At 42.6% G+C, this 16,628-nt stretch overlaps 1 protein-coding gene across 1 annotated transcript in view; it reads right to left on the bottom strand.

Moving 5' to 3' along the window:
- Nucleotides 1-16,628, bottom strand: part of mcu (mitochondrial calcium uniporter) — a 56,665-nt gene that overhangs the window by 17,756 nt on the left and 22,281 nt on the right. The window contains exon 2 of the mRNA XM_028988583.1: nucleotides 13,263-13,373. Coding sequence (XP_028844416.1) covers nucleotides 13,263-13,373 — 111 coding nt within the window. The remainder of the gene's footprint in view (nucleotides 1-13,262; nucleotides 13,374-16,628) is intronic.

The raw sequence follows: 16,628 nt of genomic DNA, 5'->3' as shown, positions 1-16,628 counted from the left end.
GTCACGTTCACACCAAACGCGTTCAACCACACCAATTAATGCTTGCTTGCCGTACATTACATACCAAATCGGACTGTGTTGTCAGGTTGGATGTGTTCCTGCCCAAATTAAGAGTAATTGCAAAGTTCAGGCAAAACAAGGATTTTTTTTGCTTTTTGTTGAACAACACAAGAAAATTTTATAATGTGCTATGTGCAAATGAGAGACTTTTGTACAGCCTTATTAGCCACTGTATGCTAGATGTACATGGCCGTGCTACACTGTGCACTAAACAAAAAAGCAAATTGGGAAAAAAACTGTTAAAGAAATTTTTGAAATGTTAAACATTAATTCTTGTGAGCTATTTTTTTTTTTTTTTTATTGAAAAATTAATGTAATGAATACTGAAGCATCAGTTGAAACACCTCAGAGTAATAATCAGCACCACCTACAACACCACCATCCCAGTTTCACACAGACGTAACCATCAAATGCGACATCACTTCTGTGCCAGGCTGGTGGTAGGAGCAGGGAGGGAGTATCCCAGAGGTCTCATAGCAAGTTTAACACATTCTCACACACACACACACACACACACACACACACACACACACACACACACACACACACACACAGCCCAGAGGAGCTCTGTGGTTAAATGTACTGTACAACTGACATCTGCGCTGCTGCTGCTGTTAATCGCATGTGTGGTGCAGTCAGCTCCGCTATTCGTCAGCAGCTGAGACCTGGACAGACGACATGCTACAAATAAATTAAATCGAAGAATCAAGATGTGTGCGTGTTGTGTGTTAAATGTGCGGTGGTTTCCTTCAGCATGTAGCCAAGTTCAGGCCACCTGTACCCACAGTGGGGGTCAAACAGTGGAGAAGGAGCACCCAGCACCCTAGTGACTGTGATGTCATGTCTCTCTCTCTTGCTTGCACAGACACAGTGTTATCATCTCCATTATGAGCATCAATACAATGACAGCATGTCGGAGTTTGTGGCAGCTTCAAAAGAAGCGGGTTTGAAGCGGGTTCATTGCATTTTACACAAAGAAACCGTCTTTATACTGTTGTCCACATACACACACATACACACACACACACACGCACACACACACACACACACCTGGGAGTGCTTCTTCCCTTTGACATCAACAGTAATATGTAAATGGGTGTAATGGAAGCACTACCTCGCTCTCGCCAGTAGAAAGTGGGCCAACGAGCAGATATGCAGCCTTTTCTCACACCAGCGTGACCGCATGTCCTTGCAGTGAGTATGTGTGTGTGGGTGTGTGTGGGTGTGGGTGTCTCCGTGAGTGCATGTGAATGTGTGGCGGCCTGCACAGTGTGGTGCGGCCTCAGAGCGTTGGGAGACAGATGGCCGGGTCCAACACTGCCAACTATCATCTGTGCACCACACATCATGCAAAGCTCAACCCCAGGACTTACCACAAACACACACATATACAAGGCATTGTCTCAATCATAGCCTCCCATTGGGTGGATCTTCACTCCATGAAGAAAGGAGGTATTCACATCCCTCAGGTCAAAAATTGGAGGCGAAATCTACATCTTCTACAACCCAAGAATCAGCACCAAATTCACTGTTCATCTTTAATACTCAGTAGCTACAGGCAATATTTGAAATGGGGCTAAAAGCAGCGCTATGTGCTGAATGTAGGCTTTTTGCTAGTGTCAAAGCGGTCACAACATCTTGACATGTCTGGGTTTAAATTAGTAAAAATTAGTAAGTTTATCAATTTTTGACTACACCTACCAGCAAGCTTGGTGCATAGTCCTGTGCTATGCACCAGATTGAAAACATTGCCCTATGTGGTCTTCATGCAGTAACAACATGTAATAACCAATATCGCCATGCAATGTTTATTAAAAAAATAAGAACTTCTCTTAGCCGCCTTCTCTCATGCAGCCTCTCTCAAGGCCCAACTGTGCTTGTTTATCTCTGGTAATGATGCTCCAGTCACCACAAGTTCATATTCCCCAAGCCCCTCCATTTAGGGTCTGTTTGGCAAGCAGGCTGGGAGGAGGAAGAAGAGTTCATCATCTCTTTCCTCCCTTCTCCCTGACTCCATGCTGAAGTTGATTATTCTATGCAGTCAAGCTCAGCATTCTTCACTGCCTCAAACAGGAAAAGGGCACACAAACCCTTCAAAACAGGAGGTTTGAGGTGTCAATCACAACTGAAACAGAAACTGCACAGAGAACCATATATGAAGCCAATCCAGACTCTCTAAAAATGTTAATCTTAACAGAAGGGGTTAAACAAACAATGTTTTAAGACCAAATAGCAGAATATCAATTCACTGAAATATAAAAGGAACACAACAAGACATCAGAGATCTGACTGAATGTATTAAATAATTGAATGAGAAATTATTGATGGAAGTCAAATTTATAAACCCATGGAGGTCTGGATTTGGGGTCACACCCAAAATTAAAGTGGAGAAACACACTACAGGCTGATCCAACTTTGATGTAATTTCCTTAAAGCAAGTCAAAATTAGGCTCAGTAGTGGGTGTGGCCTCCACGTGCCTGTATGACCTCCCTACAACGCCTGGACATGCTCCTGATGAGGTGGCAGATGGTCTCCTGAGGGATCTCATCCCAGACCTGGACTACAGCATCCGCCAACTCCTGGACAGTCTGTGGTGCAGCGTGGCGTTGGTGGATGGAGCGAGACATGATGTCCCAGACGTGCTCAATTGGATTCATGGTCTGGGGACCATGAATCCAACTGAGAAGTGGTTTGTGGTCACCACCTGCAGAACCACTCATTTATTGAGGATGTCCTGTCTATAGTTTCCACCTGTTGGCTGTTCTATTTGTACAACAACATGTGAAATTGATTGTCAGCCAGTATTACTAAGTGGACAATTACATTTTTGAGCGGCATGTGTGCAAGTTTTATATTTCAATTTTTTTGTAACTTTGCCGGCCCTAGCAAATTTTGGAGCCCTAGGCAAGTTTTTAGGTGCCGCCCCCTTGCCTTGCCTCGCAATAAATTCCACTGCTAGTGTAGATATACTCGAAAGAAATGGAATAGGTTCATCTTAGACATTCTTTTATTTAAATAAACAAATTGCAAATACTTTGAAAGAAATACAACCAATTTGAACCTGATCTTGTTGAAAGCTAATTAGATGCTTTTGAAAACAGGTAAGAGTGACATTCCGCACCACCACCACCCTGCCCCGCCCACCCAGTCCTGTCCATTATCAGGAGGTCAAAGAGCCGCAGGAATGGGGGTGTTGTAATATTTTATTATTATTAGTGGTTTTATTATTCGTGGTGTTGTTATTAATTTATTAGACTTGTGGAAGAAAAGATTTGATAAATGGCACAGACAATTCAATAAAATTATTTAGCCTATTTGGAGAGAGATGATTATTATGTGAGAATATGTCAGTCATCCTGTGATATTGAAATATGATCGAGAACTTTTTGTTAAGTACACAACTCCACATGTGTTCATTCATAGTTTTGATGCCTTCAGTGAGAATCTACCAACGTAAATGGTCATGAAAATAAAGAAAACACATTGAATGAGAAGGTGTGTCCAAACCTTTGGCCTGTACTGTATGTGTTCACTCACTTGGCCAATAAACTCAATTCTGATTCTGATCCTGATCCAGTAACTATAGTTTGAAAACCCAGAAATGTGTGTCCATCTACTGGAATGGGCAGAAAGTGGATTCATAGAGGGACAGAAGTTTTCGACAGCCAGTGGCTGATTAATCCACACATTAATTTAGCCAATTGGGCATCTCCATGTGAATGATTACTCACTCATCAGCGCCCCATGTCTGGGACACTGCCTCGCTGCCAGATCTTGACTCGCCGTCTCTGGTCTACTCAGATCAGAGTGCCTCTGTCCAGCGAGAGACAGATGCGCTGTCTGTATGCGTCTCATTGGCGTGAGTGTCCGCAACCGATGCCTGGAAAACGAGCTTGTGTGTAGCCAATTAGCGGACGCTTGAAAACCGGAACCACAACGCTCATTACAACTCAAGTCAGGCAGGCAGAGACGGGTCAATTAAAACACGACATACAAATTAACCAAACACCCCTAGGCACTGAAAATGGGAGAAACAAATGAATAAATTAATGATACATTATGTAATTAAATCTAGACATACAATTTAAAATGTTTTCTGATCATTCCAATAGAAATGTATTTTTTATGTTCTGTTCCCGACTCTCAATCCAGAAGAATACTGTAGGCTGAGACCACCAGAGGTGCAGCAGGGTTCATATCTGAGAATCTGATTCCAAGCACTGTCAAAACGTCTTTTTTTTGCCCCATTTTATACTCATCCTAAAAGTGCTCCATGAAGCACTTTTAAATCCCTGAATTCCAGTGACGGTCATAATACAGAAAGGAAAGGCAATGTTTCACACTTATTTTGTGAAAGACTTTGTCATAATTAATGCACCAATTATATATTATAACCAGTATATTATGTAAATAATAATAGCAATTTTTTTATAATTAAACTGAAAAAACTATAACATTTTATATATATAAATAAAAATGCATCAATAACAAGCAGCATTCATTTACTCTGTAGCCATGGTGACGAAGCATCTATGCCCTTGTGGCTCTGAGGGTCTTGTAAAAGCCCCAGTTGTTGTATAAGCGGTCATCTTTAGGTGTGTGTACGCGTGTGTGCTCGCACATTGACCACTCTTAACCTGAGCTCCTCTCAGCGGCGTTTCTGCCTGCTCAGCAGTCTGCAGATGGTGACGGCTAAATCTATTCCCCGTGGACCAACGAGACAGGAATATTCAGGCCTGCGGCAAAAAACTCCGTTCCGGACACGAGGGTGTGCTGGGGGATTTTAATAACTCTGCTACCAACTCGGATGTCCTGCTGTGTGTATGACTGTGTTGCAATGCAAGAAATTAAAAATACTCCAGGCTGCATTCAATTAGACGGCAATGGTGCCACCGGGGCAGCTCGGTGGCTGAAAGAGCTGACTCACGGATCGCCCAGATTCAGGGTATTATTTATTTAGAACAATTTATCTTATCTCTCGCACACAGCAGCCTGCTCCTGCTGCCGCTGTTAATCACACTGTACTCTTAAAGTGGACACTTGAGGGAAGATCAATATAAAGATTAGTGGGGAAAGGAGGGGAGAAAATAAAAACACAAAAGAAACGAGAAAAGCCCATTCATTTGTTTAAAGCTCGAATAAGAATGGCTAATGAGGAACCTACTCGTCCAGGACCACCACCATATGAACGATGCACATTCTCCACATGTTTAAATGTTTAAAAATATTCATACGGCCATATTGACATCCTGTGTAAAAGTAAAATATACTACTTTTCCAAGTAAAACTAAATGAGCTGCAAATATTTGCAGCTGTCCCATCAGACATCACCGACTTTTACACTAGCTATGGAAATCATAGCAATATTTTAAATACTGCAAGTGGCTGCCATAAAATACCTGAAGCAAGAATTCATCACTGTCACATGCCTGAAGTGGGTGAGGTGACCAAAGCTCCAATAGACAAATATACAGGGTTCTTACATATTTTTAGAAAAGAAATTCCATGACTTTTCCATGACTTTCCAATTATTCTAAGGCAAATTAGGTCCCCGGGGGTCCAGTAGTTAGGACTCTGTGCCCTCACCACTGCGGCCCAGGTTCGATTGCCGGTGAGGGAAGGTTTGTAAGATTTGGGGCAGTGGTGGCCTAACGGCTAAGGAAGCGACCCTGCAATCAGAAGGTTGCCAGTTCCCGTGCCACTGAGGTGCCACTGAGTAAAGCACCGTCCCCACATGCTGCTCTCCGGGCTCCTGTCATGGCTGCCCACTGCTCACCAAGGGTGATGGTTAAAATTAACAAAGTTAAAATATATATATATTCACGACCATACACAACAAGTCAAATAAGCTAAACTTTATATGTTTATTTCATATTCAAAAACCTTTAAGGCCAACTTTTTATGACCATAGGAACACTGAATATCTTTTTAATTTTAGCATAGCTAGTAGCCATAGCTAGTTACTAAAATTGTGACTAGATCTTGCACCATGAGATACGATATTAAATGTGAGGTCAGGTGAGATGCCCGAACTACCTTCACTTCAACATGGCGAAGTCATGTGCTGACAAACTGAATTGTGTGTCCTTCACGTTGGGCCCAATGAAATCTGTCTATTTTTTCCATTGAACTGGAACCGTGGTAACAAATCACGTTTTGAATCAGCTGATTTGTTTGCATGACCAAAAGTTGGCTGAACGGCGCAGAGTTTGTACGGAACTGATCGGGCAAGCGGTCTGGATTCTCTGACCGCGCCTTTACATATTGTGTGTGTGCGAAAGTCCCCCCTCAACCAGAAACCGCCTGCGTTACGGAGATCATAGGGCCTTATTCATGTTGCAACTACTGAAGTTCTGGTATTCCAAATGTAGGCCGGTATTCCAACACGACATGAACTACTGAAATTCAACTTACAACTATTACGATAGCTAAGCCAGATATGCACTTATACCATGGGTTCATAGTGACGTTCACTATGTCTTTAGTTTATAGTGCCTAATATAAGCCTAATACAACATGACAAACGGCATGGTAGAATTCTGTTGTAAATACCAAAGACTTGTTCCATAAAAGACTTGTTCCATGAATCATGGCTGAATAATGTGGTTTTGACTTGACATTGTTGTTAACTCAAATTTGCTTTCTTTTACTCCATTCTCTCTGGCAACAAAACAGTCAGAATAACAAGACTTCACATATAGCAGTACTCACAAATGCACAAATAAATAATACGTATTGATCAGGTAGTTATCCCGTTTTTTGTTTTTTTTTTGTTTTTTTCTTCGACTTAGAAGCACAAGGTCCCTGGTGTGACAGTCTATTGGAGTTCAGTAAAAGTTTTTATTCCTTTGAAGGCTTTTTTACTGTTTATGGTGAGGAAAGCGTTCTCTAGGAGACAGCAGACAATGACAATAATAAATCTTGCATTTTGATAGAGCCATTCGCTACCTTTCTCTTTTTTCCCTAACTGCTCTTTTCTCTATTGCTCTGTTTCTTTCTCTAAAACTGCCATCATACGGCTTTTTCCCCCATTAAACACTTTTGCTAGAGAGTCTCATTTTTCTTTCATGTCCCCTTGATCCACTAGAACTCAGCATCACAATAGTTATTACTGGCTTCATTCTGGTCTCTATCAACCCAATTCCAATTTCTATGCCCCATTTCCCTGGCTGTCCCTCTCTCTCCGTCTTCTTTTTCTATTACGAACAATGTGGTGGAGAGCCCTGCTTGGGCCAGTCGCACATATCGCAGTTGTAACGGGCCATAAAGACAGTTTAGGAGCATGCAGTGGTACAACGGTCCCATCAAACATAGTACAAAACAGTTCATTATAATGGCAATCCACGGATTGGTGCTCGCATGCGTTATTATTCCACAGAGTTACTAGCTCATCACAGTCTGCAGGTTGTATATATGTCCATTACTGTCACCGGTGACCATTTTACTGTCAATCAGCAAAAACTAATGCTAATGGGCCATCCAAGTGGTCAATACCTCTCTATCAGTCCTGTCTATACCTGGACGCCTGAAACACATCCACCACATGCACATGACAGGGAGTTTTGTTCTTTGCTCAAATGAGGCTGACACAAATAGTAAAAATTTAACCATCGTGACTGTGTCGTCTGTTTCATAGGCTAGTGTGTCACTCACTAGGCTACTACATCCCCCAATCAACCATTTTCTTAAAAAAAATTAATTAGTTCCTCTATTAAAATTCTTAAAAGTTTATTTTTACCTATTCGCTAAAAAGGTGTCTGCCTGTACTTCGCAGCAATGAGGACACCATGACCAAAACTCCAACTGCATTTGATGAAATTCAGCACCTATCTTTCAAGGCAGCTCGACCATGCTTTGCTGTTGACTGCAGACACTCATTATTGTACCCCAGGTCCCCAGGTCTTCAGAACACAAACTGTCTTTGCTGTCTTCTACAGCAAAATATTTCAAACATTGACCGTCCAGAGCACCTGTGGCCATTTTTCTGAAGTCCTGTTACTACGTTTTCATGCACAGATGAGGCACTTGGTCTTGTTCACATGTCAGAGGTAGAGCTGGGTGATATTGCAAAAAAATGATCACAACATACTTTCTCATATTTTTAAATCACAGTTTGTCTGATATTGCCAGACTGAAACCGAAAATACCAGAGATAATAAACAGTTTAACATATAAAACCATCACTGAGATCAAGCTGAATTTGATCACAATCGATAGGTGCCTCAGGTGCCTTCAATTCATCAAACCTGAAATCGTTAGGGACAAGCTGGAGGACACAGGAGTGGACCATCATCTCACCACATGGATCCTGAACTACCTCACCAGCCAACCATAGTATGTGATAACAAGGTCCTAAATCAGTACAAGAGACAAGATTTTAGATAGTTAATCATACACCCTAACAATGACTAAACCTTTCTATCTCCAGGATCAGTGCTGAATGTTTGTATGCACACATCTGGAAAAATTGTAGCATTGGAAAGGGGTGGCCTGCAGTATGGGAGCCCCTCTTCACCATCTACACTTCATAGTTGTCCTACAACTTCACCAACTGCTTCTTGCAAAACTGCAAAAGATGACTCTGCACTAGTCAGCCTCTTCATTGCCTGGGACAACAAGGAGTACAGAGAACGGGCATCCAGGGTATGGATATTGAGGTACCTTTTCAGCTGAACAATAAACTGGACTGTGGGGCAGTGGATGGTCAAGCGGGTAAAGAAGCGGACCCGTAATCGGAAGGTTGCTGGTTTGAATCCCACACTGCCAAGGGTACCACTGAGGTGCCACCACACACTGCTCCCAGGGCGCCTGTCATGGCTGCCCACTGCTCCCCAAGGGTGATTAAAAGCAGAGGACACATTTCGTTGTGTCACCGTGTGCTGTGCTGCAGTGTCTCACAATGACAATCACTTCACTTTCTTTTCCCATAACTCAAATGTTCTTACAAAAAAAGGGAAGAGAATGCTGTTTCTGTTGTGGAGGCTCAGGTCTTTTGGAGTGGACCTTTTATGACTCCGTGGTGGCCTCGGCCATCTTTTATGGTGTGGTCTGCTAGTGCAGCATCTTCTCTGCTGTGGACAGAAAGAGGCTGAAGTGACTGACGCAGAGACTGGCAGGATGGTGGCTAAGCTGTCATCCCTGTTGGATAACATCCGCTGCCGGGCGTGGATCAGGCCGCTGCCGGGGTTTCCATCACACTCCCTGCATCAGGACCGGAGCAGACCACTAACTCCGCCCACAGCATAGTGACATACTAACAGTATATAAAACTGTTACAAGGTGAACGGCGTGTAACAGGCGTATGGTAAAAATGTATGGTATGCCTCCTGATGCATCGATAGAGGAATTGATAATCCTAGAATTGATAAAATGTATTAGATTGGAACGAAGATGTTTAAGTGACCAGTCAGTTTTTATTAGGCTGGTGTGTGCTTGTAGAGGACTGAGCCAGCACCATATTTTTGTATACAAACATGTCGATATTTGATGTCCCTGTATGTAACAATATCCTCATGTAAAATATTTTGATATATTGCTCTACTGATATTTTTAACATCCCAAGTTGCAACGGTAAAATACCGAACCGTTGGTCCACCCTTCACAGTCCAGTCCAATATGCCCTGATGGACCATTGGTTTTGCAAATTCATTTTGAAATTGGTCAAGAAATGTCCAGTGATTGGCAAACGGTGACACTCACGCAGCAGTTGGAATTTCCATCTTACTCGGCATTTAATATTTCAACTTTACTATTCCCTGTTGAATACAGAGGTCACACTTTCCTCACTGTTACTGTTACGGAGCTCGATACAGGTCGCCCAGTCCCAGTGCGGCGTATAACTCAACTAAAGTACGTGCAGGCTGACCGCTCCGCCCACCACATAACACAAACTGCAGCAAAACAACGACTAACAACTGAAAATAACAGCATAGAACCACCAAAAAACGACAACGTACAGACCGTATTGTGGGATACCTGCATCAATGCACCCTTAATGCATCTAGATTTTTTTACACATTCACATAAATACATTTATCATTTCAGACTGTTTGTATAGTGTTCTTTTTATACTAGTATAGTTTTTTTAGCTCCTGTCTGCAGCTCTTGTTTTCTACTCTCCACTTTCTGCAGACACAGTGCAAAATTTCCAACTTGTGGAAACCATGAAGAACCATCTCAGATTTCTGGACGTCTTGCAAGGACCTGTATTCTTTACTGCATTGTCATACACATCGCCTAAACGATTAAGAAGCTGTATTCAGGCGGTTACAAGATGCTAATACTTTAATAACAGTTTCCGGTTCAGATTTATTATGTGGCAATTTTATTCAAACTAAGTTATTATTAATAGTAATATTAGCGCCTATGTAACTGCGGCATGTAATTGCAAGTGACTGGTGTGAATTCTGTAAACTTGAACTGGTGTTCCTTCAATTAGATTTTTCACCTGAAGGTTGTACAATTCCATTATACGTCATGCTCCACGCTCTCACAGATGCCTTCAGTAACTCATCACACAGAGCTGCAGCGACACAAAGAACAAGGTGCTCCCAGCAGCATCACCGGCAAACCCAGACCGGAGTTCCCGGCAGCCGACCTGCATCAGTCAGTGGAAAACAGACACCCCGCCGGAGCTGCAGATACGGCTGCATCTTCTACTGTTCCTACTGAAGATGCCCGAGGACACAAGTGCGTGTCGGAGTCAGTGTCCTGAGTGTTATTTTATTTCCCAATCTTTCTTGCAAAATTCTATTTTATATAGTCATATAGGTAAATTTCGTTTCCTGAATAATATTGTCAGAATGGCATGTGTTGTCCACATATTGTCCACATTTTCCATACAATCCACTGCATGTTTTGTTAGCTGCTGACTACAGCAACGTGTTTAATGATTTAAGGATTAAGGATTTTGTGGAGCTTGTGTTCCAATAAGAAGGCACTTCAGAGCAAGCACCAGGCCATGTAAACAATGTTCTTCTCTACAGTTCTGAAAAAGGCAAAAGAATCTGAGGGGATTCTTGAGGGGCGGCCAATGAAAATGATTAAAAGCCATGCTATATATGGGCAGTTGAACGTTCTGTTTACCGGACAAAGCTCAGAGTCCTGAAGGTGTCCAGTTTTATCTGGCACCAGATTCTATATGGTGATCCCAGGAGTCAACACCTTGCATTCGGTCATGTTCCTCAAGCCCTTCTTGAATCATTTTTGTGTGACTAGGAGCATTTTCCTGCTGAAAGAGGGCTCTGCCACGAGGGGAAGTTCCCATGAAGTAAGTGTTCCGGAGCAATGTTTGGGTAGGTGGTAGAGTGAAACGTTTCCCAGCAGAGGCACTGGTGGTGCTGTGAGCACTGCTCGGCCTCCGGAAAAGTCCAGCTGTTCAGCTGGAGTGATGTGAAAGCTATGAGGCTTGGGAAAGCTCTGCAGCTCACGCCGATCAATGCTTTTCAGTGGCTGGGGCTCCTGCTGCCAGCCCTCAGTGCAGCAATGCAACAGCAATGCAGTGGGAACGGCCTGTGGAGGGAAGGGAGGGTGGAGATGGGATGGAGCCAAGAAGCAATCCGTGTCCGCACTGACTCATGAGTGCATGTTTTAATGTGCTTAAACAAAAAAGAACTTTATCTACACCTTATTTTAAGTAGATTTGACTCTTAGCTACTCATTGAAATGCATTTCACATTTATTCTAATTGACAATTTTTTTTTAATTCAGAGGAAGTGAAAGAGAAAATTAGTGGATTCTTTCTTCCTTTTTACATCCCACAGCCTTGGTTTCTGAAATATGATCTGCTTTATACCCCACCTCCATAACCCTGCAGGCCTGACGTGCCCCCCCACAGAACCTTCCTTCTGCTCACAGGTCATTAACATCCCCGCTGAATCCTTGCATCCGGCCAAATACTCAGCATTCCCAACATTGAGACATTCAGGGAGAGGTAGATGGAGTAAATCCAAAAGGGATGAGGAGGAATAGCTGCAATAGACGCCACATACACCACAGACGATATGGGTCACTTTCTGTTTGATTTTAATTGGCCTTTTACACACACAGAAAGAGAGAGAGAGCGAGCAAGAGAGAGAGTCAGAGAAGAAGCTAATGCACTTGTCAAGTGCAGCAATATTGCACTCATTGAACAAATATCCTGTTCTTGTCATAAAATTTTCATTCCGCATGAACAGACTGCAGTACTGGGCACATTTTTCAAACATTTTAATTTTTATTTTAATTTAAATATCCATTTAGACTGGTAATGCAGGTTTGAGTTAATCTCTGTGTGATAAAAAATCAAAACCTTTTAAAGACTATAATAAATATGATCGATATTAGAAATAATTTGGAATTCAGCGTAAACCAGTTAAATAGGCCAAATATTTTTGGAGGTGAAAATGTACTCTCAGGGTTAAGTGTCTTGCTTAGGGACACAGTGGGGCTTGAATGTGGGACTTTGTGGTCTTCTGGTTAATAGGAGAGTGGGTGGGGTGGACGAAAGTTTGTGGTAAAGGTTTGAGAACCAATGCATAGAACATACACAGACATGCTAATAGTTCCAGTTCATTATCTGATTATTGCGTGATAATATTCACAGTTTGCTATTTACATTTTTGCTCCCTAATAATGGACTTGGTGGAATGGTACTATGGAACAGGCAACACTTATGGATTTTCTACAAATATGAATATTAGGCTACAAATATGGATATATACCAAAAGCAAACATATAAAGAAACAAGTAAAACTAGAACCTGAATGTATGTATTTACATTAGGTTAGTATTTACACTGGTATTACATTAGACTCATCTACTGCCTGAAGTGTTTTCTGTGATCAAATTTCAGTAGGTTTCCTACACGTCAGGACAAAGCATAGATCAATAAAAGCTGCAGAGAAGAGTGGCACAGATCAATCCGAAAATGCTCAGAATGACCCAGCCATCAGAGGACAGGTGACAGACACACCTCACCCAGACTGAGACCTTGTAGCAGGGCTCATCACCTGATATCAGGTGTTAGCAGAGTCTGTCATTTCTAGAGGACACCCTGACAACCCAGAGAGGCACATGGAGAGACACGTAAATAGTGGCACAAGGTCAGAGACTCAGCCATCGGGTTGTGTTATGGCATCAGGCGTACAATGAAAGCTCACCATACGCCACTAGAAATGCAATAAATACATCCCCATGCTGACACACACAGAGACACACACACCTGGGGTGACAGGGAGGTGGTTGGCTGGGAGAAGAAAGAGGATCTGGCAGATATCCGCAGGCCATGCGATCTTCGGCCGGTCTGTTGGCTGAGAGGGCTGGACAACGCCTCCTGCCAGAAAGAAGGAATAACGATGAGCAACGCAGCACATTTTGCACAATGAAACATTCCCAAAACCTCTTGAAGAGGAAACCATCTAAACTTTTAGCGTGCAATTATTTCTGATACCTAGAGCCTGAAATTTAATGGGTTATTTTTTAACAATTTAATGATTTTATTGACAACAAGATTCTGCGTTTAGTCATTGATTTCACATCAACAGCGACTCAACTCGTGGCAAACGTGGCATGCGCTGGCCGTCCAAGCAAACGGGGGCTCAGTGCGCAAAACAACTAGATGCTGGAGCGGGGAGTTATAGCGCCAACTACAGGTGTGGAGGGGGGTTAAAACGGCATTTGAGCCGTCCTCTGCATCTCCGTGTGGACGACATTTCAGGTAATGCTCCATGTGAATGCAGGTTTTTTTAGAAACCACAAAAAAAAAAAATTTCGACTTTTTTCGTCTTCAGTAAAATCAGGCAGAAGAAGGCAACAACCCATTTGGTCCTCTTTGGTCCTATTTTCTGAACCCGCTTAGTCAGTCTCTGCAATCCTTAGTCACAACCCCACCAAACTGCATGGCTTTGGCTGCAGAATGCGAATGGATTCCCCGTCATACTACCATGTTGCACCCATTAAGGGTAAAAAAAAAGGTAAATAGGTCCACCTTTAAATTGATTACTTTGAACCGTTTTGTGCAGTAGAAATTCAGAAGAAGAGACTCTCCGATGAGAATGACAACCCCAGATGTCTGTGAGTTTCCAGTATTGTAACCTACAAATCACTGGAGAGCATGGTACCACCAAAGCTGCAGGAGGACGGAAACTGGTGAACACACACACACAGACACACACAGACACACACTCTTCACTGGAGCATTGTAATTAAACCAGATTGTTCTCTTCTCGGGTCTCTGGAATTTAAGGACTTTGTCCGTCAGGCCCTCATTCGAGCTCCGCATAGTCGACCTTCTGCGGAAGAATTGCTTTTGGTAAGAAATCTCAATTCTGAATTTTTTACTCAACTGACACAGTTAAAATGTCTACTGAAGTTTTGATCACCCTGAGCTCGTATTTAGCTTCAATTTGTGACTGGATTAATTATTCATTATTCAGTTCCCAATATTCGCAAACGTGGACGTAAACTATTGTTCAGCAATAAAAGAGAAAGCTGGGGAGAGAAAGGGCAGTGAGGCGGCAACCATCCTGGGTCAAGGTCTGAGGAGACAAGGATCCTTTTATCTTCAAAGTTAATGTAAGCCGAAGGCTATTAAATCAAACCTTTCAGCCGGCGCCCTGACATAGCGCCATGGAGAAGACAGTGACAATGAGGAAAAGATAGATAAAGGCCATGCAGTCCATCAAGCTTTGGGGCAATCTAACACAGGCCCTCAAATATCTAACACCCCAGAATAGGACTGCTGATCTGGGATCAGACTTCTTGAGTGCAGATCCTTTGGCATTTCAATTTGAAAAAGCAGGACAGTGCTGAATATGGGCCTGTCTTTCAGAAATGGCTGCTAATGCTTTCAGTACTGTGGCTGCATCTTCAGATCACACGTCCAATCAGGGTTCTAGTTAAGCTGTCACAGGTCAATAGAGGAGGCTCTTGCCCACAATGACTGATGCATTGAAACCTAAAGGTGAACAGTACTTTCAAAATTAAGGCTACATTCAGGGAGAGAAGATCAAGAGTCGGAAGAGATTATTAAAAATGACAGAATAATGTATTCAGAGGGCAAATAAAATATTTGTCGGAAAGGAAACAATTATCCACCACTGCAAGAGAGACTGTAGAATTGCTTATGACAAGGTCTCTGGGCTTCAACACACAAGCTCGACTGGATTCATTATCGGCACCCAGAGGAGCAAAAGACCACAGCCGCCAGATGTCTTCAAGAGCATCCAAAAAAAAAAAAACGCTCATCAAACAACAGTATTGTCTCAGGATTAAACAATGTAAACTGTCCAATATTGTCATGTTTTATACTATAAACAGGACAATCTTATTAATATGATCTCAATAATAATTACATTTACAGCATTTATCAGACATCCTTATCCAGATCAACTTACAATCAGTAGTGACACGGACACTCAGGGTTAAGTGTCTTGCTCAGGGACACAATGGTATTAAGTGGGATATGAATCTCATACATGAGTGTTTTACCCACTAGGCTATCACCGCCCACTTAATTTTAGGGTAGGTCACTTGAATAATGATAAAAAAATATAAAAACACAATCCAGGGCTCTAGACTGACTTTATGCACTGGATGTTTTTGACTGCATTGAATTTAATAGCGCAGTTTTACAGGTTCAGTCCCCGGGTCCTTTTTAAATCTTTGTGCATATAGGCAATATTGACTTGTAAATGATTAATTATCAATCTTAACAAAATTATGTTAAAAAAAACGTATCAATGACTCGTAAAGTGCGCTAATCACGTTGGTACAGTCATGTTGGCCAGTATCCTCCGCCACAATAATGTCTGGTTCGAGATTTTTTAAAAAAGCTGTACTTTGTCGGGTTTGGGTCAGTACAGGAATATCTGGAATATCTGACCCATCCTAAAGTCCACGATCTCTGATTGGTTTAGAATACGACATGCAATACGATGCACGTTTTTTTGTGCTTGTTGAGTTTACAGAAAACTGAGAAATTAGGTTGCAAGTTGGTCGCAATATACAGCCCTCCAATGTACAACTACATATTAAGCAGTAATGCAGAAGACAGACATGGCTGGGAATGCCTGCACGGGGATTTAAATGCCACGCATTGCCAGCAACAGATCACCACGGTCATCCACGTGGCATCCACGTTATCCTCAGATCAAACTTACTGGCCCCCCCTCTTAGATCACTCATGTGCTGTTGTTTGGCCCTGGCAAACTAAAGGCTTGGTTGAAGCACAAGAACGATGCTCTCAATAAGGTTACAGCAGGGCGGTTTGTCTTTCGGTCTATCTCCGTTCCCAAGATGCTGGCCTATCAGGGGACCAGCAAGACTTTTTCTGCTGATTAGCCTGTCGCAGTCACCAAAACAGCAGCCATCCAGCTGTCTCCTTGTCGTCCGTCAACAAGCCCGTCTCTGAGCCTGCTGTCCCTGACGAAGCGCTGGAAATTTGACCGAAAGTACGGTCCAGCTGACGCCCCGTGCTGGGTAAGCCCAGTCGAGAAAAGAAAACAGAAAACACTCCGCTCCACGGGGCTGTCTGCCGGTTTGAAACAGAGTAGAAAAACATAAATGTTCTTATCTTAAGAAACATGTT

This window comes from Denticeps clupeoides, chromosome 8 (assembly GCF_900700375.1).
Source record: "Denticeps clupeoides chromosome 8, fDenClu1.1, whole genome shotgun sequence".
NCBI lineage: Eukaryota > Metazoa > Chordata > Actinopteri > Clupeiformes > Denticipitidae > Denticeps > Denticeps clupeoides.
Note: the sequence above shows the minus strand (reverse complement) of the source record. Positions and strands in the feature narration are given on the sequence as shown.